The sequence below is a fragment of the Tamandua tetradactyla genome, chromosome 2 (assembly GCF_023851605.1).
Source record: "Tamandua tetradactyla isolate mTamTet1 chromosome 2, mTamTet1.pri, whole genome shotgun sequence".
NCBI lineage: Eukaryota > Metazoa > Chordata > Mammalia > Pilosa > Myrmecophagidae > Tamandua > Tamandua tetradactyla.
In genome coordinates, this window is record NC_135328.1 from 35,564,161 (window position 1) to 35,591,747 (window position 27,587).

General features: G+C 53.0%; 1 protein-coding gene across 5 annotated transcripts in view; it reads right to left on the reverse strand.

Annotated features, from left to right (window-relative positions):
- DAB2IP (DAB2 interacting protein) overlaps positions 1-27,587 on the reverse strand; it is a 188,795-nt gene that overhangs the window by 155,813 nt on the left and 5,395 nt on the right. The window contains exon 2 of one of the 5 annotated variants that reach the window (XM_077143121.1): positions 2,957-3,058. The exons of 1 other annotated variant lie outside the window; for it this stretch is intronic. In XM_077143121.1, coding sequence (XP_076999236.1) covers positions 2,957-3,011 — 55 coding nt within the window. In that variant the 5' untranslated portion in view covers positions 3,012-3,058. Of the gene's footprint in view, positions 1-2,956; positions 4,119-27,587 lie in introns of those variants that run through there. 3 more of the 5 variants (XM_077143139.1, XM_077143148.1, XM_077143155.1) reach the window with 3 other exon arrangements.

The following is a 27,587-nucleotide window of genomic DNA, read 5'->3' on the forward strand; positions in this document are numbered from 1 at the left end:
CCCCCCTCGCCCTGCCACCTACCCACCACCTCCTGAGGCCACGCTCATCAAATGATACTAGCAGGGAAAATGATCCCAAAGTAAGAACTTCAAAGAAAAATTAAAAAGTCTGACTCTGAATGGGAGCTGTCAAGATGGAGCACCTTCTTTCTTCTGGCTCAACACCCTGAGTCCTGTAAGGTGGAGTGCAGTGAGCTTCTCTAGAAGTCCTGGGCTGCCTCTGTCTGGCCATGGGAATTAGCCAAGTGGCTCCTCCCACAAAGCCTCGGTTTCTTCAGCAGTAAAGCCACGGGGTGAGAATAGAGGGGCTGCATTAAACAAGTCCCTCTGCTTGAAAGGACTTTACAATTCAGAAAGTCGTAAATACGTGCTTGTGTTTTAGTATAAATTATTGATCCTTAGTTTTGCTCTTTCTCCTGGGGCCATGGGAGCTCAACAAGCCTCTCTGAACTCAGAGACAGTAAGTTAGTTCTGATCACAAATAACTGTGCAACCCTAGAAAAGTCATGTGACCCCCCCCACCACCAGTGCTTCTGCGGCCATATCTGTGGGTCCTTAACACAAGTACAATAACCCCTCAGATCCTTCATAGGTTCTTGGCAAATGCATTTATGATTCTAAAGAATCGGTGAATTCGGACAATTCCTGTTGAAGACCTGAAGTTCAGCTTACAGGCAGGGGAATTAACCAAGCGGCCTTTTCGGTCTTGCTTTCCAGCCTGTCCTTTGTTGAGGCCGCAAAGTCAGAATTCACATTTTTAAAAGCAGGCTGTGAATAATCCAAAGGAGGCAGGACAGTTTTTCTGTAAACCAAAGGTATCTCTCTGTCTGTCCCTCAGCTGCAGCCAGCTCAGCCCTGAGCACAAACTCGTGGGAATCCACTGTTTGTGCTGGGGATGGGGTGCAGGCAAACATTCAGCCAAGAACAGAAAAAAACAAGTCCTGATTGAAATCTAGTCCAACCCACAAGGTTTTACGAGTACTTCTGTACCCAAGGAAGGCCCCTGGCCAGACCCCACCCACTGGGCCCTGAGCTGAGAGGAAAGGCAGAGAAAGTCCTGCCCTCCAGAAGTTCCAGCCCACAAGGAGGTGGAAAGCAAGGCAGGTGAGAGAGACATGCCAGGGGCGGGCAGGAGATGGCGCTCTCTTAGTAGGGTGACGAGAGCGAATGGAGGTGACATCCCCAGACACCAAGTGGCAGGAAGCCTTTGGGCGGCTAAGCGGTGGCAGAGAGAGAAGGGCATTCCAGGAGTCACACCCAAGAACAGGAAACACGTGGCCTGAAGAGCAGTGGAGAGAAGATGTGGGGAAGAAAAGGTGAACCCAGACACGGGACCCTGGCTGCCGGGCAGGGAGCTGGATTTGTCCTGTGGGTAGACAGCAGGGTACCACCCCCAGGAAGGGAAGACAAGGCATGATGGATTGGAGAAACTGAGGGCAGGTGGCTGGCAGAGGCCGTGGTTAAGAAGAGCCTGGTTTAGGGGGAACCCCTGGCATGGAGAAGAGGAAACTGGATTCCCACAACCAGCTACTCTGCTCCAGGGAGAGGTTATAGCCATCCCAGGAACAGATACCAGTTGGAGGCAGGACTCAGGGAAGACCAAGTTCAACCAGGGGAGAGATGATGGCATAGAATAGCTCTGGAGAGAGAGACAAGAGGCCATTCCACATCCCCTGATCTCCTGGCCAAGGTTACCCCAGCTGAGAGGGGAGCTCTAGCTGGGCTGGCCCCAAAGCCCATGCTCCCCCTTGGCTCCCTTCCACAGTCCACAGTCATCCCAACCATCACCTTCCTACAGCGCTGGGAGCCCAAAAACACTGTTTAATTTCAAGGCAAGCAACCTCAGTCTGCCCCGAGCTTCCTCCTGCTGCTACTCCCTCCAGCTCTGCTAATCCCAAGCAATCCACAGGGCCTGGCTGGGTTCATAATAAGCCCAAGCACAGAACTTTGCCTCCCAACCCAGCATCTCACCAATGCCCTGAGCTGTCATTGACCTCCCTTCCCAGAAATGCAGGTAAAAGTGGAGCCTGTAAAGATCACGTTTGAAAGGAACTGCAGAGATCTAGCCAAGCACCTCGACTTTACAGACAAGGAAACTGAAGTGCTAAGAGTTGACTAGCCTCACCCAGGACCTCACAGCCCCACCATGGCCCAGACAGAACCCACATCTTCAAGTTTCCACATGAGGGCTCTGGCATCAAAGCCAAAACCAGGTGGGGTAGAAAAGAGAAAACAATGAGAAAACATGAAATACAGTGCAATAAAGGCCTGTGCTTAGGGTCAAGGGACTTGAATTCAAATCCTGCCTCTACCATCTCCCTTCACCCCAACACTCATTGGGCTTTGGGCAAGTCGCTACAGCTTCTTGGACTCCAGTGACCTCTTCCACAAAATGGGTGTGTAATAATTCCAAGCTTTCAGCAGGATCAAACCGGATCAAGGCAAACAAGTGCTCTGTGTACAGCAGTGCTAGGAGGCTGGGAGAGTGGTGCAGCCAAAGCCAATGCCAGCATTTCCTCTACCGCACTACTCCTGGTGAGCTGGTCCAGTCCAGCCAGGCTCAGGTCAGGAATCTTGCCAGAGCCACCCACAGGCACGAACAGCAACCCCCCAGGGGAATGGATGCATTTCTATGAGACTTAAAACAGATATGCACACACAGCAGACGCACCCCACCCCCTCCCCCAGAGGTTCAGTCATTACGCTTTTCCTGGCTGGGAAGGTAGGTGATGGCGGAAGGTGTAGCTGTGGGGCGGGAGTGGCTCCCCAACCCTCAAGGGTCCCCATCAAACTGGCTAAGAAACCTGAGTACAAAGTCTCATCCAAGGTATACTAATCCCTCTAGGTAACAGGATGGGCCTGCCAGGTGAGGGGGTGTGGGGGGTGGGTGGCTCCCTCGGAGCTCCAGGCCTGTCCCATGTGCAGTGAGAGGGTCTATTTTAAATCTAGGATCTACCTGTGGCAGGAGAGGCCTCACCAGGGCTCCTCTTTTCACCGATAACCCCTGGCATCCACAGCCCATTCACAGACCACAGCTTGCTGGTCCATCACAATCATCCTGCAAGAGGAAGAATGCCTCAGAAAAGAAAAACAACTGGCCCAAGAGTGAGGCTAAGGCTTGAGAGCACATCTCCTGCAAACCCATATCCTATATTCTCTCCTTAAGGTTACTTTGGAGATGTGGTTCTCAAACCCTGAGAAATGTGGTTTTCAAACTGAGAATGGCCTGGGAGTTTCTAAAAGCGCTGGTTCCTAGGTTTGGAATAGAGATGAGGAAAGTACATTTTAACAGGTACCCAAGTGATTGTGATAAAAGCATTACCAGCACCTGCAACAAGCTCAGGCATACACACATACACCTATGTGGGCATGCATGCACTTCTAACCAGAGTAACAGAAGCAGGAGCTCTGAAGACATGCTGGATTCGGGGTTCAGCCCAGCCCCCCAGGTAACTCCCTCGACCTCTCTAAACCTGTTTCTTCACATGTAAATTGAGGATAAGACAAGAATCAGCCTCATGAAGTTGTCTTAAGGACCCAAGGAAATAATATGGGTAAAGCCCTCAGCACACAGCCTGGCACAAAATAAGCACTCAATAAACAGCGCTATGATCACCATGAAACTCAGTTATGTTTTAAATGCCCCAAAATAGGAACAGAATGCCAGGCACCAGGGGACCACAGTGAATAACTAAACCAATAAGAGATGCTTGAAGTCTTGTACAAGAACCAGAGGGTAGAAATAAAAGGGACACAGCTTTTCCCACCGAACAAGAATTATTTAACACAGTGGAGTTACCCAGTCATGAAACCAACTGCCCAACAGGGAGTGAGCTGACTGTCACTGGAAGATCCCAGTAAAAAAGTTTAGATGTTCACCAGGTAGGGATGCAGCACAAGGGAAGGAAAGATGGTGAGTGTGTGTGTGTGGGTTTGTGTGACCTAGATGATCTTGATGGTGTTTTGGGGTCAGGTTCTATGGGCCCCTCACATTGGTGAATAAGTTAACATTCACCTTCTGATATTTACAGTCTTTTAAACTTCAAGTATCCAAAAAAGGTGGAGAGAGGTTAGCAGTTGACAGAAAACCTTTCTGAATATTTATATCTTAAATCTGGAGTCTACAAACCCACTGACGTCTTAGGCCCCAGTGGGTGTGTGCACCTATGCACTTTTCTCAAAATGTTACGGGAGGCTGGTCTGCACCAACTTTAGAGAGGGGGGTGAACTGAGGCAAAACAGGGCTGGACCCTCAGGCAGCAAGACAGTCCAAGCTCCAAATTCATACCAGCACTCCATGACTGTGGGCTGTCCTGTGAGCCAGGTGCTGTGCCAAGGCGCCTTCCACATTTTACCAGACAAAATCCTCACCACACCTATGTGAAGTGGAACCTTTGAACTCAGAAAGGTTAGGACACCTCCCCAAAGACATATGGCTAGTGAGCTGCAAGACTGAGGATTGAAACCAAGTTCTCTGAACTCCAGAGATGAATGTTTTGTCTGTTCGTTAGTTCAGAGGTGTGCTGCCTTAAGATAAGAAAACACAGAAAGGGGGTTAGTTTTGACATCAAAGGGGGAATGACGTTAAAAAGTTTGTCATCACGAACAAACTACCCGCCCCATCCACCCAAAATCAAAATTAAGACAAATTAAACTCTAAATAGCAGAAGGAGGCAGAGAAAGGGAAGAGGAGAAGTTTCCATCTAACTCACACCAGATAGTTGGAAAAAAAGTAGACCATCCCGAAATCAGAAAACCTGGCCATCATTCCCAACAGGCTGGGAATCTGAGCCTGCAGTGCCTTGGTCCCAGTTTCCATTTTACTCAACTCATAGTGCTTTCATGGGATGGAAGGTCGGCGGGTGGGGGGGGGGGGGGGCGTTAGGGCAGTCCATGAAAACCAGAAAGAGACCTTGCTTCAATGAGGGATAACTGAGGACTGGCTACAAGTTGAACAAAAGATGCCCAAAATTTGGGTGCCCCGGGGTGCCTGGTTCTGGGCAGAGAGGCGCGGTGCCTGGCTCACCAACCCCCAGGGTGGAGCTGAGGAGGGTCCCAAGTTTGGGGAGACCGCTGGCAGCCTTGAGGATGGAGGTGCTGAAGAAATCCTCCTCCCCAACTTCCCCCGGGGCCCATCAGCGACTGCCTTCACTGTGACACCTCGCCCTGTCCTCTCTCAAAGCCCTGGACACAGCATAGGCTCTCCGCACCCGCGGTCGGACCTCAAGACAAGGCACGCAGGAAAGTTGAAGGCGTCCGCTGATTGCGCCAGGATTCTTGCGGGAGGGGGAGGGGCTGCACGGTGGAAGAAGGGTAAGTAAAGCAAAATTGTGACCCACTCCCAAGTGCCGTACCCCAAAATCTGCCATTAGGTCCCCCAGATCCTCTCGAATCTCGGACCCCTGCAAATCCCCTGGGCCCCCTCACCCCGACCCGGGGGCCCTATTTCTTACCTCTACGCGCTGCCCGGGTAGCCCGACACGGCCATCCCAAAGGCGCCGGAGCCCAAGCGGCCCAGGGCCCGATTGCCAGGTGGCGGGGTCACCGGGTGGCGGAGGGATGGGCGGCGGCAGGAAAGTTTCCGTGGCTCCAGCCCGGCCGAGCCGAGCGGGCCGGGAGGGTGGTGGACCCCGCAGGAGCGCGCGCTCGGGCCGGCCCCGCGCTTGCCCCCGCGCGATCGCGCTTCGGCTCGCAGGCTCAGCCGGCAGCCCGGCCAGCCCGGCCCGGCCAATCGCAGGCCCCGCCGCCTGCAGCTCCGCCCGCCGGCGCGGACCGAGAGAAGGCGGGGACCGTGACAGGGAAGGGCGGGGGCGCACCTGTTTGGCCAATCGACCCCACCGCCCCCAGTCCGCCCCGCCCGGACTGGGCCGGACCCGCCTCCCTCCTCCCCGGGCCCACGCCCCCGTCCTGGCTTTGGCCGGGCATCCAGGCCGGGTGGAGCGTGCCGGCAGTCTCAGCTACCCTGCCCGGAGCGGACCCTGCGCGCCCCGGGACTGCGCTTGGTCCCCAACTCCCGAGAGTTTCAAGATAAAACCGCGGCTTTATCCGGGGGAGCGGGTTCGTGCAACCCTCCCCGTAACATAAACGCCAGAGGACCCCATCCGGACTACGGCAAACTTCTCCGGTACGCTTGCGATCGGCTTCGGAGAGTTCCCCAACTTGTCCTGGGGGCATAACAAATATTATGCCTTGACGGTTTTATGGTTCCATTTTCCAGAGAGGAATACTGAGACCAGAAGGAAGGGAACGCTTCATGGACCACGGTGGTGGAACCGCGATCTTTTCAAACTAGAGTTTGCAGAGGGCGCCTGGTACGAGAGTAGCCCTGTGCGGGTACCTGGGTTCGCGTTCGCCTCCCCCGCCCCCTGCCGCCGACCTGGGGTGAGGGTGGGGGTCCGAAAAAGGCCCCTCAGCCCTCCCGCAGGCGGCCCCCGACCTTACCTCGGCAGCAAAGCCTGTCTTCGCAGAGCGCGCCGGCTGGAAGCCCCAGCAGGGGCAGCGAGGCCCAGGCGAGCGCGCGGGAGGCCGCGCCGCCGGCCCCCATCTCGGACCGCCCAGTCCCCGCCTCGGCCCGCGGGCCTTCCACCCTGCGCGGCACCTGGGGGGACCAGCGCTGTGACCGCGGCCCGGGCCTCGGGGATCGGTCCTGAGCCAGGCCCGGGTAGAGAGGTGCCGAACTCCGCGGACTCCTTGGACCCACCCGGCCGCAAGTCGCGCTGGGCAGGACGCTATTTTTAGAGAGAGCTACTCTCCCAGTCAGACAGACAGAACCAGTTAATTCGGCCTCTCGGGAAGGGCCTGCGTCGGGAGCTCCCCGGAACGGCAGCCCGAGCTCTAATGAAAGTTGATCCTTCACATTCCTGCCTCGCGAGGCGGAGGGCGGGCGGAAGCTTCTAATTCCAGGGGGAAGCCGGCGTCCTCTCTGAAGGCAGAGCCTAGGCCCCAAGTGCACGCCCAAGATGGGACTCTTTACATTGACTCTGAAATCCTCCTCGCTTTCCTCGTGCCGCGCTAACCCCAGACTTCAGACTGTGTCCCATAAAATGCATAAAATGCCCACCTAAAGCGACGCCCTCCCTACTGGGCCCCAGCACCTGGTAGAAGCTGGCACACAGTGATCACTCAGGAGCTCCTGGTGGAGTGAAGGACTGAAAATCTGATATCAGGAAAACGGGGAAGTCAGTAAGTTTTCCGAGACCCGGGGACAATGTGGGGTGGATGGACAAGCTGGATTTCATATCCCGCAGAGCCTCTAATCCAAACTTTGTGGATGCGTGACCTTGGCAGGTCATTTCACCTCTGTGCCTCGGTTTCCTCTGCTGCAAAAGGGAGTCTTAGGATCACAAGAGATAGTCTGTGAGAAAGCCCTTTGTAAATAAAAGAATTACCTGGATGTTCAGGTAATGCGGGATTAGAGGGATGCAAAGGTGAAAACGACATGAAGACTGCTCTCTCGGAATCACTAGCTCTTCTAATTCAAGGGAGGGGAGCCGAGGAGGGGTCTAAAAGGGCACAACTAGACAGTGCAGCCATGGGGCAAGGGTGGATAAATAGACCAATGCACTAGAACAGCAGCTGCAAAACAGACCCATACATGTATGGACATGCAACAGCAGTGGCACTGCAGATCCGTGGAGAAAGGGTGGCTTTTTCTATACATGGTGCTAGGACAATTGCCTGTCCATATTGGAGTCCCTACCTCACGTCCTACCATAAAAAATCAATTCCAGAGAACTTAAAGACTTAAATGCAGAAAGCCTCGTAATAGGGAAAGATTTCTAAAACAAGGCCCCAAAGCACAAACAAGAAAAAGATCGATACATTTGATTAAAGCATAAAACTTCTGTTTAGCAAAAGAAGATATTTGCAACACAATATCCAAAACATAAAAAGACCTTCTACAAATCGTTTTGTAAAAGAAGCAATGGAAAGATGGGGAAAATATATGATGAAGAGGCTGTTCCCAGAAGAGGAAATATGAATGAATGGCCAATAAACAGATGAAAGGATATTCAGTCTCACTAGTCATCAGGAAAGTGCCATTTCACACCTGTCAGGTTGGCAAAAATGAAGACGTGGAACAACAGGGAGTATTGGTGAAGATGTGGAGCTCCAAGAACTCTCGTGAACCCCCGGTGAGAGGGGAAACAGGTACAGCCACTCTGGAAAACAATTTGGCAACACACATACCCCCGTCACCAACAACTCCATTTCTGGGATGTATCTCCCTACAGAACCTCTGGCAGGTACATAAGGAAAAGGTCTGAGAATGCTCATTGTACAGGGTTTATACTAGTGAAAAATCTAAAACAGCCTCAATGTCCATCAGAGGGAGAATGGATAAAGTGTAGAGCTTTCAGTGAAATTCTAGCTGCAGTGAAAAGGAATGTTTCAAAGGAATCTCATGACTTATGAATCTCAAATGGGAGGAGAGGAGCAAATTGCATAAGAAGACCAAATTGCATGATGTCATTCATACAGCTTTTTAAAACATGTTAAAACAAAATAACATCATATATTGCCTAGGAATGCACATATGTGGTGAAAGGATAAAGAAATTCGGAGAAATTTTAAATATACTATTTACCCCTCAGCAGGGTGGGGGCAGAAGGAGATGTGGTGGGTGGTAGGAAGGGGCTTTGCCTGAGTTGGTAAGGTTTCATTTCTTAACCTGGGTTGTAGGTACACAGGTGCTTGCTTTACTCCATAACCCTTTTAAAGGTATGAGCAAGCAAGTCCAATCTCGGGGTCCATTGTGTCCATGGTCATTGTGTCTATGACATGCTCAGTACAAAGCCTAGACCATGGGGATGCTCAGTAACTCTTTAAGACCTGAAGAGCCCAGTCCCCCATCTCCACTGGGGTCTTTCACACCCTGGTCCCAGCCAACTGAGACTCCTTCCTCATCCTCACCAAGCACCACTCTACAACCAGGTCCCTTGAGCCCTCCGACCTCTGTAGGCTTCCATGCCCTTGTGCATACTGCTTATTCTTTCTGTATGGCCTGCCCCCCCCCCCCCCATTGCTGCTGGGCCAGTGCCTGTTCCTTTATGATCCAGCTCAGGCAGTCCAACCCATGGTAAGCCCCTAGGAGATTTCTCTCCCAGGCAGAGAGTTCCCACAGCTCTCATCCAGCCCACTTTCCATATTTATCACCTTCTGAATTGTTGCACCGGGTTATGGGTCCATCTCTTCTCTGAGCAGACTGTGAGCCCCTCTAGATCACCATCTGTGCTGGTTTGAAATGCTGTATGTACCCGAGAAAAGCCATGTTTTTTTTTTGTTTGTTTGTTTGTTTTTTAACATGGGCAGGCACTGGGAATCGAACCCGGGTCCTCTGGTATGGCAGGCAAGCATTCTTGCCTGCTGAGCCACCGTGGCCCGCCCAAAAAGCCATGTTTTAATCCTAATCCCATTTTATAAAGGCAGCCTTTCTTCTAATCCCTATTCATTATTGTATGTTTGAAACTGTAATTAGATCATCTCCCTGGAGATGTGATTTAATCAAGAATGGTTGTTAAGATGGATTAGGTAGAGGCATGTCCCTACCCATTTGGGTGAGTCTTGATTAGTTTCTGAAGCCCTATAAAAGAGGAAACATTTTGGAGAAAGAGTGATTCAGAGAGAGCAGAGTGGAATGACATAGCCACGAGAAGCAGAGTCCATCAGCCAGCGACCTTTGGAGATGAAGAAGGAAATTGCCTCCCGGGGAGCTTCGTGAAAGGAAGCCAGGAGAGAAAGCTAGCAGATGACACCGTGTTCACCATGTGTCCTTCCAGCTGAGAGAGAAACTGTGACTGTGTTTACCATGTGTCCTTCCACCTGAGAGAGAAACCCTGAACTTCACCAACCTTGAACCAAGTTATCTTTCCCTGGATGCCTTTGATTGGACATTTCTATAGACTTGTTTTAATTGGGACATTTTCTCAGCCTTAGAACTGTAAACTAGCAACTTATTAAATTCCCCTTTTAAAAGCCATTCTGTGTCTGGTATGTTGCATTCTGGCAGCTGGCAAACCAGAACACCATCCTTGTCTGAGCCACCACTGCAGCCCTGGCACCCAGCACAGGGCCTGGCCTCAGGAAAGTTTATTGAATGAAGAGAGAGGCAGAGTGCACCAAAGTACTCAGAAACTCAAAGGAGCCATGCTAAACCTTGGAAGGGAAGCACCTCCACCACCTTCTAAACTAACTGTCTTGCCTTCACTGAGTGTTTTCTTGGGAAGTAATGTGAACTTTAGGGTCAGAAAGATCTGGGTTCATATCCAGGCTGGGTCACTTGCCTGTTGGGCATGCTACTACATTCCTCTTAGCCTTGGCTTCTGGGTCTGCACAATCAGGATGGGACTAGAGGTTATCGTGAGGATTCAATGAGATAATAAAGGTTAAATGTATGGCCCGGTTCCTGGTACAGGTAGCAATTATGTGATTATAGGCCAAGAGGACAGTGTTTGCAGGGGAGGATGGACGGAACCTAGTTGGGTTACTATGAACGTGGGAGGCTGATAAAAAAACACCAGGGAGGATTCTCCAGTTCTTAACAAAGCATGGACCAGAAGGTAGGGGTGGGGGGTGAAGATGGGGGAGAGAGTCAGAAGTATTCTCTGAGTTAGTGTTCTTTGTCCCACCCCTGGGTAAAGGACTGTGCAGCATTTCACAACTATAAGCTCTCCTCTCTGTCTCCCAGGTCCATTCTGGCCCCTCCAATCTGTTCTTGCATGGAGCCCAGGGATCCCAATCTGGACCCGTCTTTTCCTTGCCAGCTTCCATCTGTAGGGGCGACAGAGCCCTCAGCACCTTCCCCAGGGTTGTGTCTGAGGCAGTTTCCCAAACGCATCGTCTGCACTATATGCATAATCCACATATGTCCACTTGTCGGGAGCTTCCATCAAGGCAACATACAAGATTGCAAATATATAAAGTTGACAGGGCTATATAGACACTGAAAAAGGACAACACCATATGATTCAAGAGTTCATATGAGACTTTCTGAACTAGTGAGCTGATCCTCTTTGATCCAAATCTGACCAGACAATGTAATATTATCCTGGTGGCATGGACTCTGGCATTGGTGACGCATCATCTCATGCAAACAGCCATGCAAGGCAGGTAAGAAGGCCACCAATAACCTCCTTGTTGGTAACTCCAAAGGCTATTTTTCCATCTTCATCTCATCTGACCTCTTGGCAATACTTAACTCCAGTGGGAACTGTCTGCACCCTTAAGCTGCCATCTCACCACACTTGCCCAGTCTTTCTCCTGGTTTTGTAGTCACTACTTCCCCTCCTTGGATGACTCATCTTATACTACTAGACTGCAGAAATTGGAGGCTGACACTGTCTGGGTTCCTCTTAATGTTCTAGACTCTCTCCACAGGCAACTAAAACTGTATCCAGGCCTACAGCTTCTACTGGTGATCCCCACATGTTTATGTCCAGCCCATTACAGGCACTGTCATCTCTTGGCTGGACTTCACTGAAAACTCAGCTGGTTCCCTGCATCCACTTGGCCTGTTGGGCCCCATCTTTTGGTTCTCCTTATGAGGCTTTCAAAGCACAGATCTGATCATATTACTTGCACCCTGGCTTAAAAGCTTTCATAGCTTCTTGTTGCCCTCATATGGCCTCCCAGGCCCTGGATGATCTGACCCCTGCCCACCTCTTCAGTCTCGTTTTTTGCCACTCACCTCTACCCCCATCTCCAGCCCCGGCCAACTTCCTGGTCTTCAAATACGCCGAACTCCTTACCATTGCTTTCGCCTACCAGGTCCCCTTTTCTGGAGCACTTTCCTCTGTCCCCTCCCCTCCTTGGCCCAGTTAATTTCTCCCATTGGCAGCTTAAATCTCACTGCTTTGGGGAAGCCTTCCCTGAACTCCCAAACTGCACGTCCAGGCCCAGTCACTTTCTTCTGGGGTATTGATCGAGGTTGGTACTGTATGTTTATGTGGTCACTGGATTAGTGGTCGCCATCATGGGGCTGTGCATCCCGAGGGCAAGGATCACGCCCTGTTCTGCTCGTTGTTGGATTTCCTCCCACCCCTAGCAAAGGCCCCAGCACTTAGGAGATGCTCAGCGAGCACTTGTGGAATGAATGAGTCTATCCCTGCTGGCACACCTCCAGTCAGGGGCTCTATTCATCACTGTTGGACACTGAATTGCCAGAAATTTCCACATCTATGCACATTGATGTATACCCAGGTTTGAGTGTTTTCCTAGGTGCTTTACGTGTGTTCTCATTTAATTCTCCTCACCACCACTGAAGAGGTTCTATTACAATCTACTTGCATGTGACAGACAAGAAAGCCAAGGTTCAGAGAGTTTAAACAACTTGCGGTTTCATCCAGCAGGTAAATGACAGAGTCTGGGCCCAAACCCATGTCTGTTTGACACCAAATCCTGCGCTTTGAAACCACTCTACCATATCCTTATATACAATGTAGTCGTACAAACTACTTAATCACTTATTTCAGTAGTGGACCCTTAATTTGACAATGGAAGTGAGATTCAAAGCCACTGCCATTGAGGCATCAAATGCTGAAGACCCAGGAGCACAGGGATCCAGGAGCTGCGATGACACAAGTGGTGGGGGAGGGAGAGGGGAAAAGGGACCAGGGGAGAGAGAACCTCCCATCCAGCACGCTGGGCAGTGGCGTCATGGGGAATAAATAGAAATGCACAGACCTTGCTTGTGGCTCTGAAGTGTTTGAGGATTAAATGCCCAGAAAGAACATGGCCTGTGCCTAGCACGAACGGAGGGTGAATCAGACAATACTGGATGGGACAGTAGCTCAGGCTCCCAACGCTGGCCTGTTCTGGGGCAGGGTGGGGGTGGGGGTGCACCACCAAGTCTAATCAGCCCTGAAATGCTTTGAGTCTGCCTCTAGGGTTTCTCTCATGCCCAGCCCTGCTCTCCCCAGACTCCCTGAGTCCCTCAGTTATTGTCAGTGCCCCCCAAATCTCCTGCCAGGCTCTGGGCTTGGTGCTGGAAACCCAGATGAGCAGGACAGTGTGTGTATAGGGGGAAGCAGTCAGCAATTCCAGCAGGGCCCATGTTGAACCGCCGCGGGCTACTCTGGGGTGCACCCGGGAGGAGCTCACCAGACAGTGTCAAGCACAACAGGTACCTGCCATGGGCTGGGGGCAGGAGGGCGCTTCCAGGAAAGGCATCCAAGAACACCTTAAAGGGGGAGAGAGGAAAGCTAGCAGGCAAAGACGGAAGTAAGGGTTTTCCAGCGAGAATCCCCCCCCTCCACAAGTGTGGCGGCCTGAAACAGCCTGGTGCACTCAGGCAAGTACAATCAGGGGTTATTGGAGCATCAAGTGCCAGGGGAGGGATGGTGAGAGTGAGGCGGGAAGAGGGGGCGGGGCTGGGTCACAAGGGGCCCTGAAAGAAAGGCCCAGGGGCTTGGACTTTAGGACAGCTATAGGGGGAGGGGTCTTAAGCTGGGATGGGATGGGATCAGCTCTTGAGTTTTACAAAATTCCCTTTGTGTGCAGATGAGGAAAGATTTAAGGGAAACAGGTTGGAAATTAGCATCAAACCTTGAAAGTTGAGGACCTGCAGTGAGGACCAGGCTGAGGAGGAAGAATGGGTTAGAGAGATGGAAGTCCATTGGGCAGGAGCTGGTGGGTGGTGAGAAAGGGAGAGAGGAGTGCGGAGTTCAGGCTGCCCCCACCCCCACCCTCCCCAGTGTCTGCCCCGAGCAAACGGTTGGTTCTTGGGACTGGTTGTTGAAAAGAAATGAAGCCAGCAGGAGGTTGAAGACGTTCTGGGGCAGCAGTGGAGGATGAGTTAATACAGTCATTCAAGATGTATTTATAGAGCCTCTGCTACGTGCCAAGCACTGCATTGGGTGCTGGAGTTACCCGGGAGAGCATGTCAGACCAGACAACCCCAACCCCATCCCCCAGTGGAATCTGGCTGGGGAAACAGACATTAAACAAAGAATTCTACATGTATTTAATTACCTCCAGTTTTGACAAATTCTGTGAAAGGAAGTGTGCGCATTACAGGCAGTCCTGACTCCATCTGGGAAACCAAAGAGGGCTTCCCAGAGGAAGGGGCATTGAAGTGAATGCATGAGCCAGAGTTAACAGATGAAGAGGTAGGTGAGGAGAGTGAGGCCCACAGAGAGAGATGTGCAAAGATTTGTGAGGCCAGGGTGGCTTTGTAGGCTCTACCCTGACTCCTGCATCTGTCCTGAGAGCAAAGGGAAGCTGCTGTGGGGAGTAAGGATGAGGCATTTGGTTTGGACCTGCTGAGTTTGAGGTGCTGGTAGATCCCCAGGAGGGAAGGCCCAGAGGGTATATAAAGATGGGAGTCAAACTTCAGTGGAGTCTCGACTGAAGGCCTCCGGGTGTAGCTGGAGCATCAAGCCTCTAGTGGAGGAATTCTGGGGATAGCGAAGATGGCTGAGGACTGGACCTGGGGAACACCAGGACCAGGGAAAGAAGCGGAGGAGAAGGCTGCAGAGGAGCCTGGGAGGCACAGTCAGAGAGGGAGGCAGGGGAGCAAAGCAGGGTGAACTTTCCGAAGCTGATACAGCAGAGCCCCAAGAAGGAGGGAGTAATGCTTGAGGCCCCATGCCACTGAGGGTCCCAGAAGGCAAAGCAAAATGGACTTGCTGGAGGCCTCTGGGGTGGGACAGAAGTCCCAGTGCAGCAGGTAGGACAGTGACTGGAAGGTAAGGACAAGAAGACAGACATCTCTTTGCAGGAGTTAGGTCAGAAGTAAGACGAGATGGATAGTTGCTGGTAGTTTGGTTTGGGGGGGTGTGGTAGATGTGGTGGGTCCCCTTTCAAGAATGAAGGACCTACCCCCCTGGGTGTCAGTCCTCTTTGGGGGTTACCTCCGCTGAAGAGAGTCCCCTGATCCAAGGTCACACCCATTTCCTGGGGTGTCCTACGTCCAGTGACTGCTCCACAAGAGACATAAAGGCCCAGCCTCCTTGATACTGTTCACGACAGTACTGAAGGCCATCCCAGGTCTAGCGCCTCTTCCTCAAAGGGTGGGCTGAGACCTGTGTCAAGGCCATGCTGCAGCTTGGCTTCTCCCTCTGCCCAATCTTGCTTCCATCCTTTCCCTTCTCCAGGTGCAGGTCCCAAGAGCATCCCCTGATAAACCACCTGCACACTGATATCCATCCAAGAGCCTGTTTCCAGGCAAACCCAACCTGTGCCGAGAATGATGGAAGCCCTTGGGAATGTGTCCCAGCAGGAGGGAATGACCCAGGGAAGAGTGAGTTTGAAGTTGCCAATGAGAGATGTAAGCGATACTCAAGGGAGCAGAAAAATTCTCAGGAGGGGAGGCTCATCCTGAGACAGAAGCAGTAGTTGGAGGCAACTTGGAGTGGGGATAAGGGTAGGAAATTCAACAGGGTAAGGTTGGCTGCTGAAGGGAAGAGTTGATATTTGAACAACTACATAGGAAAGTAATCACCATGATAAATGCCACCATGGAGGTGGGTAAGAGTGCAGGGCCTCAAGGGGTGGATAGGAGTTTGTCAGGTTGTGTGCCCACATGGGAAGGCCATACCAGGCAAAGGAAACAGCTGGAGGACAATGTAGGGTGGCTGGGAGTAGGCTTAAAATGCAGATCAAATACAGGATGTCCAGTTAACTGTGAATTTCATTTAAAAAATAACTTTTTAGTAATAGTATGCCCCATGCAGTATTTGGACATACTTATACTAAAAAATAAGCAATAGGAAAGGGGGTGGGGGTGGGATTTATTCATCATCTATCTGAAATTCAGTTACTTGCTAAATTTGGCCACCCTCCCTGGAGGGAGTGGTAAGACCCAAGGCTGGACAGTTGGCAAGAGTCCTGAATGTCATACTGAGGAGCATGGACTTCATCCTCAGGATCAGAGGGCACAGAAGTTGCAAACCCTGCCTATGGGCCTTGAGAAGTTTTACTGGCCAAGCTGGTGTTTTAAATAGTTATGAGTGGTCATTTAAAATTCAAGAGACTGTTTCATAAAACTCCATATTTCCTATTTTCTAGAAAAACAAGAGGTTCTGGGATACTGGGCCCATGTGTGTGCAGGCCAAGGGTCTGCTAATGCTGGGAAGTGACTGCCCACGTTGACGGGCATATGCTCTCCACTTTGCCACCCTGTCCACCTCTCACACCTTGTAAGTCTGCACACCCAATCTTGGGTTTTCACTGCTCACCTGACCCCTTCTCCCGGTGGGTTTCTCTCCAGCCCCTTGGCCCCTGCCCCAGGGCAGACCTCATTACCCCCTTATCCCCCACAATGTAGCCAAGGTACTTCTCATATTCCATCTCATCCTTCCCTTGCTCAAACATCTTCAGTGGTTCCCCATTGTCCAAACACTCAATTGGTTGGTGGAGGCTCTCTATAGCTGAGCTTTACCCTCTCCCATCTTCCATCCTTGAATACTCCTCTTTATTCTCCTGCCTCTGGGTTCTTTGCTCCAGCTGTTCCCTCTGCCTACCACACCCGGCGATGCCCTTTCATGTCCACTCTTCCAGGAAGCCTGGAAATAGTGGTGGTAGAACCTCAGGCAAGCCCCTCCTTTTCCTTGTCTCTAAAAGGGGGTGGTACTGCCTCTCCATCAGGTTGCTGACGGGATGAGAAACGGTGTTCAGAAAGCATCAGGCACATTCTCGAATGTACCCACCCCCTCGTAGAGCAATGCCTGGCACCCAGTGGGCACAAATAATGCTCATTTGCTGAATTGAATCAACCCAAAGGTCCTGAGCTTTTGAGTTTAACTTGCTTTTCCGAATTACCATACCCAACAGTGAAACTTGGACAAATTCAATTTCCTGAATTAAGATGCTCCTGAAACGAGATGAATAATGAGGGCACTGTTATTCTGATGGTGTAACAGGGCTTCTCCCCAGTTGACAAGGTACCAAACCAGCTCTGCAGTAAGGGCCCCTTATGGAAGCAAACACGGTGTCCAGCCTTTCTAGCTTAAAGCAGGTACTATCTGCCACACACGTTTCTGTCTCAAGCCCTCCTAATCTCAGATCACAAAAGGTGATTTCTTATAACCATTAGCATAATTACCCGACTGCGACGCTATAGAGAAGCGATTAGATGAGGCTGTGATTTTTGCACAGTTATTTGTCTCAAGTAAGTCACCTGAAGTTCATCTGCCATCAGGATTCATGGCTGTATTCTGTAATCGTAGGGAATTATTTTGCTAATAACAGAGGTACCTTGATCTAATTTAGTTTTAATGCCAGGAGGAGCCCTCCTAGAATAATCAGCTCTAGGGCAATTCCAATTTCCAGGTTTGTTGCACGTTCTGGAGAGAAGATTCAATTCAAGGAGGCTGAAGTTAGTTCTTTATCACCCAAAGTCATCTAGGGGCGAAATGGAATCCTACCTCCAGTGTTTGCAGAAAAATGCAGGGACAGGACCAGCAGGGTAGCCAGGGTGGACTCCCAGCTGAGAGAAATGGGCCAAGTAAGGTCCATAAAGCCATTCCCTGGGAGAACTTCAATTTTTCTTGCGTTCATTCAGTGGTTCAGTTATTCCATTTCTGGGGTCTCTCAGCCAGTAGAACCCACTCTCTGCTATTACTTGACAAATAATGATAACAACACTTCTGCAGCCCTGCTTTTTATACCATGATGGGATCTGTTAATGATCGGTGGTGCCTGAAGAGCTGTGGGGGCAAATAAATGCCCACCTGGGACCATCCTGCACACCCAACCTGCCTTGTTGGCCAGGTGGGGGTGGGGGTGGGGTGCAAATGGGAGGGAGGCAGGCACTTAACGCTCAGGAGAGGGAAACCACAGAGGCCTGGAGAGCTCAGGTGTTTGAGAAGTTACCAGTCCCTAGAGCAGGCGGAAGGCAGGGAGGGCACTGGGGGAGGTGGGGGTGGGGTAGGTAAGAAATGAGCCGACCAGGACTCAGGGAGCAGGTCTCCAGCTGCCTGGAAGGGCTGTCCAGTGACTGTGGAATGGTCCTGAAGGTCACAGGAGTCCGTAGAAGTTTTAGAAGTTCATCTGGCTGCCTACCGGGCCAGGATGGGCTGTGAAAATGGGGCTCCCCTTCACCCTCTCATCTGCCCACCCCTCCCAGCCCCCACACTCCAGTAACACACTCACCCAACTCCTGTTCCCTCTGAGAGGGACAGAAAATGGAAGAAGGGAAGACCGGCTATTCCCTCCATCCGGGGCCTGGCCTCTGGTCTGGAAGGTGGCCCCTGACCCTGCCACCCCCAGATCGTAGGTCAGGAAGAGTTTGAAACTCCATCCTGACTGGCTAGGAAGCTGTGATTTCAGCCCATCTAAAAATGGTCTGTTTGTGAATAGAAACTCGGGTTTCTTCAAGGGCCTAGTTGGTGGTAGGTATAAGGTTGGGTGCCACCTCTTCCAGCCCCTCCTCTCTGAATCCCGGCTCTGACAACCCCCTTCCCCAGTCCCCACAGTCTCTGCAGGCCTGACTTTCTCAGCTCCCACCTCCCCCATGCCCGTGATGGGGGAGGGGGTCTATGCCCAAACACAGGCTCCTTTGTTCCACCACGTGGCCCGGTCTCAGCCCTGCACCCGCTGTTGGCAGAGGTTTTCTTTGCACTTAATGAGCTCCTGGTCAGCTGAAAGATGGGGAGTGAGTATTGGGGGCGGGGGGGGGGGGGGCTGGAGCACAGGCCATTTTTAGCTGCAGGTTTGGACCCTGTCACCCCCTGCTCAAATCCCTCCCGTGTCTCCTGCATACTATAGGACAGCGGTTCTTAACTATAGGATGGCAGTTCTTAACCAGGGCTGAGTCTGTTCCCAGGGGACATTTGACAATGTCTGGAGACATTTTTGACTGGGGGGTGGGTACTACTGGCATGTGATGGGTGGAGGCCAGGGACGCTGCTAAACATCCTACAGGGCCCAGGACAGCCTCCCCTACCCCACCCCTGGCCCCCACTCAGCAAAGAATTACCCAGCCCTAAAGGTCAACAGTGTGAAGGTCCTGGAGCCCTGCTCTCGGATAAAGCCCCTTCCCCATGTCCACAGCCAGTCTGTCCAGTTATTCCCTAACCACAAGCATCAGTTTGGGGTGTGGGGAACGTATGAGATTCATTCCCACCTCTGCACCTTTGGTCATCATGCTGTTTCTCTTGCTGAGGCACTATTGCTCTCACTAAATCCTATTTCTCTCCACTCTCTTCTCCCTGTTGGGATCCTCCTCTGCTACCTGCACCTGCCCCAGGGCTGCCTCCTCCCAGCAGCCCCCTCTGCTTTCCTGATACGCTGATCTCCTTTTCCCCTTGATCAGCACCTGCCAGTTTGGCCCCTCCTGAGTCTTGGTTTGCCCGTCTATGAAATGAGGGGGCAAGGTGAGTGGAGACGCCAGGCCCCTTGCATCTCTGACACAGTCCCCCACTCCCACCCTGCCTCTCCCTTGCACAGGACTAGGCTCGGTGGAGATACAAAGCAGGGAAGCCCGTGGGGGTTGGAATCCTGGCGCTGCCACTTCCTAGCAGTGTGACCGTGGGCAGATCAGTAAACCTCTGTAGTCTCATTTCTTCCTCTGTAAACCAGGGCTAAGCATTCTGGGAAGAGCTCTGGGAGCTCATGCACAGGAAGTGCCCAAGCACTTTCCGTTCCCTTGTTCTCTGACAGTCTGGCAGGTTTACCTCCTTCAGGGGTCTGCTCTTGGGTCCAAGAGGAGAACGACTAGGGTAGCCCTCCTACTTCTTCCTGAGAAGCTGAGCTTGCACTGGGCTGCTGAGGACATGGGGGTGCAGAGACCTTGGGAGGGCTGAGGGCCAGGGTGAGTGCCCACCTGGGAACGCTGCTGCCCCCTTGGCTCCTACCCTTGTTGGCATTCTCTCCCTTTCTGTAGCTCTTCCAACCTCCCCGACTCCACCCAGGCCAGTCTTCTCCTGCTGGGAACAACCACCTAGAGGAAAGCAGCCACCCAGACTTCCCTGAGCTGTCTCAGGGGGCCACAGGGAGGGGAACCATGTTGGGGGAAGACGTGGTTTGGGGTCTTCGGGAATTCTGAAGAGACTCAGCACAGCCACGTTCCCCTCCTACTTGAAACTCTTCATAGCTCCCAAAGCACAGGAAAAACTCTAAGCTCTGCACCTGGCTTTTAGGGCCTCTACCCCAGCCCCTGCTGACCTCTCCAGGCTTCTTCCCCCACCCCCCCCCACCCCCACTGCCCATCTGGATTTTGGGGTCCAGCCACACTGAGGTTCCCAGACAGCCCACAGTGTGTTTCTCCACTGTTGAAAATTAAAAATCATGTGACCCCACAAAAGACAAGTTCAAATCTTAATCTGCATTCCTGTGGGTGTGAACCAATCTGTAAACAGGACCTTTGAAGCTGTTATTATTGGTCAAGATCAGCCAGACTGAATGCGGGAGGGGGCTTCTTTTGTATATCTGGAAGCCTTATAAAGGGAGGAAATTTGGTTGTGTTCAGTCCATAGAAGCCAGAAGTCAAAAGAAGCCAGCAAGGAAAGACAGCCCTGCAGTGATGGAGGGCAGCCATCCCAGAAGGCTACCGACTCTGGGAGAAAGCATGGCTTTGCTGACATTGTGATTTTAGACTCTTAACCATGAGACCATAAATGCTTGTTAATTAGGCCAATCTAACCTAACTATGATGTGGTATTTATCATAGCAGCCCCGGCAAACTAAGACGGGTTACTGGAGTGGGTGCTGCTGTGACAAATAACTAAAAATGTGGAAGCAATGGTTAGAGGCTGGGAACATTTTAAGGAACTTGATAGAATAAGCCTACATTGATTGGAAGGGACTGTCAGAACAGATATGGATATTAAAAGCATTTCTAGTGGGAGCTCAAAAATAAGTGAGAACTGTAAAGAAAGTTTCTATCACCTAAGAGAATACATGCATTGACATGAACAGAATGCTGGTGGAAATACCAATGTTACAGGTATTTCTTTACATTTTTCTTTTTTTGCATTGGCAGGCACTGGGAATCGAACTTGGGTCTTCAGCATGGCAGGCAAGAATTCTACCTGCTTAGCCACCATCACACCGCCCTAAGAAGAGGGTTTTGTTTTGTGTTTTTTTTTTTCTTGAGGGGTGTAGTGCATGGTCTGAGAATTGAACCCGAGTCTCCCACATGAAAGGTGAGCATTCTACCACTTGAGCCACCTGTGCACCCTAAAGGTGTTTCTGATGAGACCTTAGAAGGAAATTATGGAGGAAAGGTGATCCTTGTTATAAAGTGGCAGAGAACTTGGTAAAATTGTTTCTGATGTCAGTGGAAGGAAGAACGTGCAAGAGATGAATTTGAATATTTACCTAAAGAAATTTCCAAGCTAAGCATGGGGGATGTGGCCGGGTTTCTCTTTGCCGCTTTTAGTAAAATGAGAAAGAAAGAGATCAATTAAGCACAAAGGAACCAGTAATTGATGATCTGGAAAATTCTCCATCTATCCGTATAGGGTGCTCTGAGGCTAGGGCCAGAAATAACACTCTCGGGGCCCTCCCCATTCCGGGGAGGTGAGCTCCCAGAGAATGGGCCCATGTGAGGGTGTGTTTGAACCACGCTGGCTAAAGAGATTAGGTTTATGACTCACGGATCCAGTCAGCCATCCCAGAGGAATTCAGGATTGGAGATGCATTTATTTGGGCAGGATCTGGGGAAGTTCTTTTTGTCTGATGGCTTGGACGCCACTCCCCTCCTCCTTGAACTGCATGCAAAACTGATAAGATTTTTGAGAATTTTCTATGAGTAGAAGCACTGTCAGCTTGGACTGAAAGGGACAGAGTCCGAATGAAATGAGGAATAAAGTGAATTCAAGGACAGAACCACGGAAGCAGTGGTCTGGGCCAAAGAGATTCCCTTGGGCCAAGCAACAAGGGCCACTACCCCAGCTTTTGGAGGTGGCAGCCTTCTGCCCTAGCATTTGGGGAGAGGGTGGCAGATCCTTCAGGGCTTAGAAAGGCTGGAACCTATATCCCAGGGTTCAGGAAGAGCTTGGCCGCCATCCTGGAATTCAGAGAGACTTGGGCTTATGCCTCAGCATTGGGGAAGAGCATGGCCACTGCCCCTGTGCTTGGAAAGGGTGGGGCTGCCACTCCAGCAGGCCCAGAGGACAATGCATGGACCACGGATGACTCTGATGGAGGTTTGCCTTGCTCTTCCCTGGGCCTGGAATGCCTGCTCATTACAGCGCTCCACCAGCCCAAGGCCTGGCTGACTGTAAGCTCAGCGTCTCCTTCCCACCCCCACCAAGCCCTCCCTGTCGTGGACTGTCACTGTAGGTTTGGGTCCGGTGCTGAGCCCTTCCAGGGAGGAACCCAGCCTCATGCTTCCCTGGGCCTCCAGCGCCTAGCGCGGAGACAGCCCAGAAGGAGTGCTTGGCACAAACTAGCAGCAGCGAATGTGGGCAGGGAATGGAGACCCCTGGGCCGCCCGATACAATCAGTTGGGGAAGAGAGAGTGGGAGGGATTTCAAATTTCCAAAGCCTGGGCCCCTCTCCGGACTAATTAAATCCAAATCTCTAGGTGTGATCCTTCCCTCATCCCAGCCCCCAAGGGATCCCAAGGCACCGGAGGGTTGGAACTCCCTGAGTGACCTGGGTCAGGGCACCTCCCCCAACCTTATCCGGACACAACAGACAGCCCAGACCTCCCAGGGAGGGCTTCAGACACTCACTAAATATCCCCCTAATTGTCACATAAACCCGAGGAGCCCTTTACTCACCGGCAAAGTACTTTTATTTGCCTCAAGTCATTCATTCATTCATTCTCTAAACATTCAGCAAAAATGCCAGGGCCACACAGCTGAGAGCCTAGAGACGCAGCAGGGACAGAGTGATTGATTGACAGACTTTGGATGAGGTCTCCAGGTAGTTAAGGGGCCCCGAAATCCCTGACCAAGCCCCCAGCAGTGAGCAGAGGAGGACGAAGGGCTGTGGGGGCTTGTTAAAGAGGTCCCCGGGCAGGGACGGGGGGGGGGAAGCCGGTGAGACGGGAGGCTGGGGAGGGGCCGGCGCCGCAGCGCGGGGGGCAGGGGTGGTGAGCTTGGGAACTGAGCCCTGTGGGGAGGGGAGGGAGCGATGGGTTCGGGAGACGCAGCTGTGGGGAAGGGGCAGTTATCCGGGATGAGGTCTGATGCGGGCAACCCGGGAAGAGGAAGAGGAGCCTGCGGGGAAGACTGATGAGTGGCAGCGCAAGACGTAGGAGGGAAACCAGGAGGGCGTGGCGAGGGGAGAGATCCGTGGCAAAGACAGACACGGGAATAACAACAGTAAGCACGGGGAGTTTGAGCTAACTCTGCCCCAAAGCTTCCCAGAATTTCTATCACAATTATCAACCTGCTGCTTACTCCTCCCAGCAACCCTGGGAGATAAGCACTGAATATAATCATCCCCACCTCCTAGATGGGAAAACTGAGACTCAGAGACAGGACTTTTTCCCAAAGCTACCTGCCTGGTAAGTGGCAAGAATAAGGTGCAAACTTGGACTCCTGGCCTCCAGGGCCCGGACCTCCCCACCCATCCCACCTCCCACCCAGGGCTTCCCAGCCGAGGGGGCAGGTAAGATGGTGTCTGGGGAGAATGCCCTGGATTTAGCATTTGGGGCACCATGGGTGGTCCTGGCCAGAGCATTCTGGGGGTGGGGAGAGGGCCACTTGGACACGGAAGACAGAAGCCACCCCAGGGGAGTGGGCCATGCCCGGGAGGGGACTGAAGTGTTCAGGAATGGGTGGGAGAGACTGGGGCTCGCTGGGAGCAGAGGAGGAGCCAGTGCAGGGGGCTTGCAAGGGGGGTCCTCAGGAAAGGGGGGAGGGCAGGGCATACTGAGCCCTGGAGTGAGTCTGGCCTCAGCTGGGAAATTGAGAGAAGGCTGTGAGATCTGGGGCAAAAAAGACCCAACGGGCTTGCAGGGGGCCCTCAGGAAGTTGAGGGGGCTTGAGTTTTACTCCTCTCTGGCTGCGTGGCATGCAGTAGGCCCTCAGCTAAGTCTGGGTGGGATGAAGGCTGGAGAGGAGAGTGAAGCTTTGCAGGAGTCGCCGAGGGAAGGGGAAGGTGCAGGGCTGTGAACAGGGGCCGGCCCTTTGGGAAGAGGGCCTCAGAGACTCTAAGGGGGTCCATCCAATCCCTTCCACGCTGTCAGAGGCTCAGGCTGGAGAAGCTCCAGAAGAGGGGGCACAGCCTCTACCCTGCCCACCACAGGGCTGGCCACAGGAATGACCACAAGGTCAAAGACAGGCCTCAGCAGAAGGGAAGGGACCTGAGGGCCCCAAGAGGACGCCTGTGTGGCACCCAGAGTCCAAGGACCCTGGGCTTCAGGGGGCGGGAGCCCAAGGCCTGCTCCCCACTGCAGACCCACCCCGCAGGCCGCTGGCCTGTCCTCTCCGGCCACCCTCTAGTTCAGACCCGTAAACTAATTTCCCTCCCTCCATCCCCACTGCTAAAAGCTGCCGCCCTCGGTCTCAGTTCTAACATTCCACGTTTGCAGCCACAGTGTGAGGCCGTTTATCAGAGAGTTTGGGTCACTGGAGAGAGAGGGAGAGAGAGAGAGAGAGAGCCCTGGGTGGGGGTGGGGAATGCAGGACAGGTGCACCCAGCAGTTGCAGGAGCTGCAATCCCTGGAGCTGGCTTCCCTGGGCCCATTGCAACCTATTCTGGTGCAAGACAGAGTGTGGGGGTCCCCAGCACCCTCATGTGGTCACTCACAGGCTTTCACAGATACCACCTGTCAAGACAGAGACCCTCTCACAGGCACACTCAGCCCCTCGCAGATGCCAGTGCGTGCACCAGCGCTCACGCTCACGCACAGAGGCGCCCGCCCGCCTGGGGAAATGTAGGTCACGGGCTGGAATGCCTCTGGCCTGGGGTCGTGGGGGGAGGGGGACACAGCCACCCGGCCACATGCTTCTAGATTGGACAGAATTCCACCCTCCCGCCACCTGCCTCTACCTCCTGCTCTCCCGTGTCAATCTGACCCAAAGCCTCTTTAGGCTTGTTTTTTTCCACTCAAAATCTGACTGGCTGAGACACCAGGACCTTGGCTCTGTCCAGGGGAGGGGCAGGGTCCCTTGCCACACGCCTTCACTTCTACTATGAGAGCCTTTTTTGGGTCTGGGTCGGTCCTTGTGCGAGGCAACGTGGAGTCTACAAGCGAGGAGGTGTCCCCCACCCCTACCCCACCGGGGAGATTTTCAAGGCACAGCCGGTGAGATTACCTAGGGCCAGAAGTGAGTCGTGACCAAAGGGAGCCAAGAGAGCAGCCTCAGCGGTGCTGGTCAGGGCTGGCTTCCTGCAGGAGGTGGCGGAACCCTGGCTGGGTTGTTGGAAGAGGGCTAGAAAAGGAGGAGATACTGGCACATGCCAGCAAGGTCCCAGATACTCCCTTCCTTCCCCCTGCGATTGGGGCCTCACTCAGGATCAGATCCGGAAAGAACATCACAGACCTAACTACACAGAACCACGGGGAGTCCTGGCAGGCCCTTCGGACACAGCAACCCCAGGACATCACTCCCACTCCCACCCAGAAGCAGCTTCCCCCCCCATAGCCCCCCTCTCAGCCTGGACACTAGCCTTCCCTGACAGACACCCAGGTCAGCAATCTGGAGTCACCCTGACTTCTTTCTTCACCCCACACCCTTCAGCCTCTGAGTTTTTCTGTGTGGCTCACCAAGGGGCTTATAGCCCAGGGGTGGAAACAGGCAGGGAAGTGAGTGGACTTGACTCATCGGTGTGCAACAGGATAGCAGGAAGCCTGGCGTGCCCAGGGAACCAGGCCAGGGAGTCAGGGAGGGCTTCCTGGAGGAGGTGACCCCTGAGCTGAGACCTGAGGATGAGTGAGAGTGGCCATGTTAAGGGCATGGTGGCTAGAGTTGAGATGGGGGAGGGGTGTTCTAGGCAGAAAGAACAGTAGGTACAAAGGGGAGGAAGAAGAGGGAGGCAGGCAAGGCAGAAAGTCACTCATGGTGGTGGGAGCGGACAGATGAAGGGGTGTGGCTGGAGACAAGGGCAGAGGTATCTGCCTTGAGTCCAAGTTTATGAATTTGGACTTTATCCTGCTGTAGTAGGGGAGCCCTACAAGGTTTGCAGATACCTGTGAGGCCCACTCTGGCTTTTCAAGGAGGATGCATGGGGGGGAGAGGTGGAGGGGAGAGGCAGCCACAGGTGGCCAAGGTGGGACCTGGTCTAAGGTGGGAGCCAGGAGATGGGAGAGTCAGGACCGCTTTCAGGACCATGCAGGAGGTAGTACAGAACCTTGGCTGTACCTCGTTATCTCTCTCACCCTCCATCCTCTCATGCAGGTCATGGGCCTGGGTGCAAGGACGCCAGAGCAGTTTCGCCCTCAGGTATCCTCACCCCTGGGGCCTTTTCCAGTTTGCTTCCAGCCTCCCTGGACTTCTGGAGGTGACCTCTTGGGAGGATTCCTAGCTGGTAGGGGGTGGGGTGCAGCTTTAGCTTTGCCAGGTCTAGAGTCAGTGGCCTGAGACAGGTCCACCCTGCAGAAGGAATGGGCTGGGCAGTGGGAACAGAGGTCCGACTTGGAGCATCCGGCGGTCACCCGGGAGGCCAGCCGGTGAGAGGATGCTGGGGGCCAGCCGGGCCTGGTCGGAAGGGCCTGCCCTGCCTTCCTGGAATCAGGGGAGCCCCAGCAGTGGTCCAGCACCCTGGGTGTGTTACGCCTTGTGACATGCCAGGGCTGACTCCTTGTGCCTCAGTTTCTTCATCCATAAAACGGGCATTGAACACGTGCCAGGAGATACTTTAGGTGATGGGAAAACTTAGGAGAACTGGGCCTGCTCCTGAATGGTTTAGCAAACATCTGCATCTCCACCCCAGGCCCCATGAAGGAGAAGCCAGCCCTGCCCAGGACATTCGAAGGAAATAAATATCTATCCCACGCTGTCCTCAGAATGGTAGGTGCCCTCAGAGATGGCCAGTGCCATACCCACCCCTCTGATGAGGGGCTCCCATGGAAGTCCAAGCTTGTGAGTATTCAATGGCAGTTCAAGAGGGAGCTGCCCCAAAGTCTGCTGAGAGGACCAGAGTGAAATATCTTTACAGCCCTAAGCACCCATGGGCACTGTCCCACCACGAGCGCCTCTCTCCTCTCTCCCGAGCTTTCTCCTGGCTCTGTTGGACCCAGCTCCAGGCACAGGGGCCACTCCCCAGAGCCTGCCACCGCCTTCAACTGCAGCCAGCTGCCAAGGCTTGGGTGTGTAAATTATTTAAGCCCCTCCCCATCCAGCCTCACTGTTCTTCATTATTAATAATTCTTCCTGATTTAACCTCTTCCCAGAGTCCCATGGGGCAAGAAGCGGGGCTCCAGCACTCACCCACCTGCCCAGCCTGGGACTTTCCGGGGCCCAGGTGTGTTCAGTCAGGAGGACCGAGGTTTTCCCCTCTGCTCTCCGGGGGATGGGGGGGTGGGGAGGGATGTGGATTGGGAGCCAGGAGACCTGGGAGCGGCCCACAGTGATGGGCAAGAGCACAGAGTCCAGGAGTCCTAGCTTGGAATCCTTCTGAACCTCGCTGGTCTCATCTGGGCAATGGGCTCATCCTTCTCAGTGAGGAGTCAATGACTCGGTGGATGTAGGGCACTTAGCTGGGCACGGCCAGGGTCCCAGCCTGCCTCAGGGGCTTCATTTCTTCAC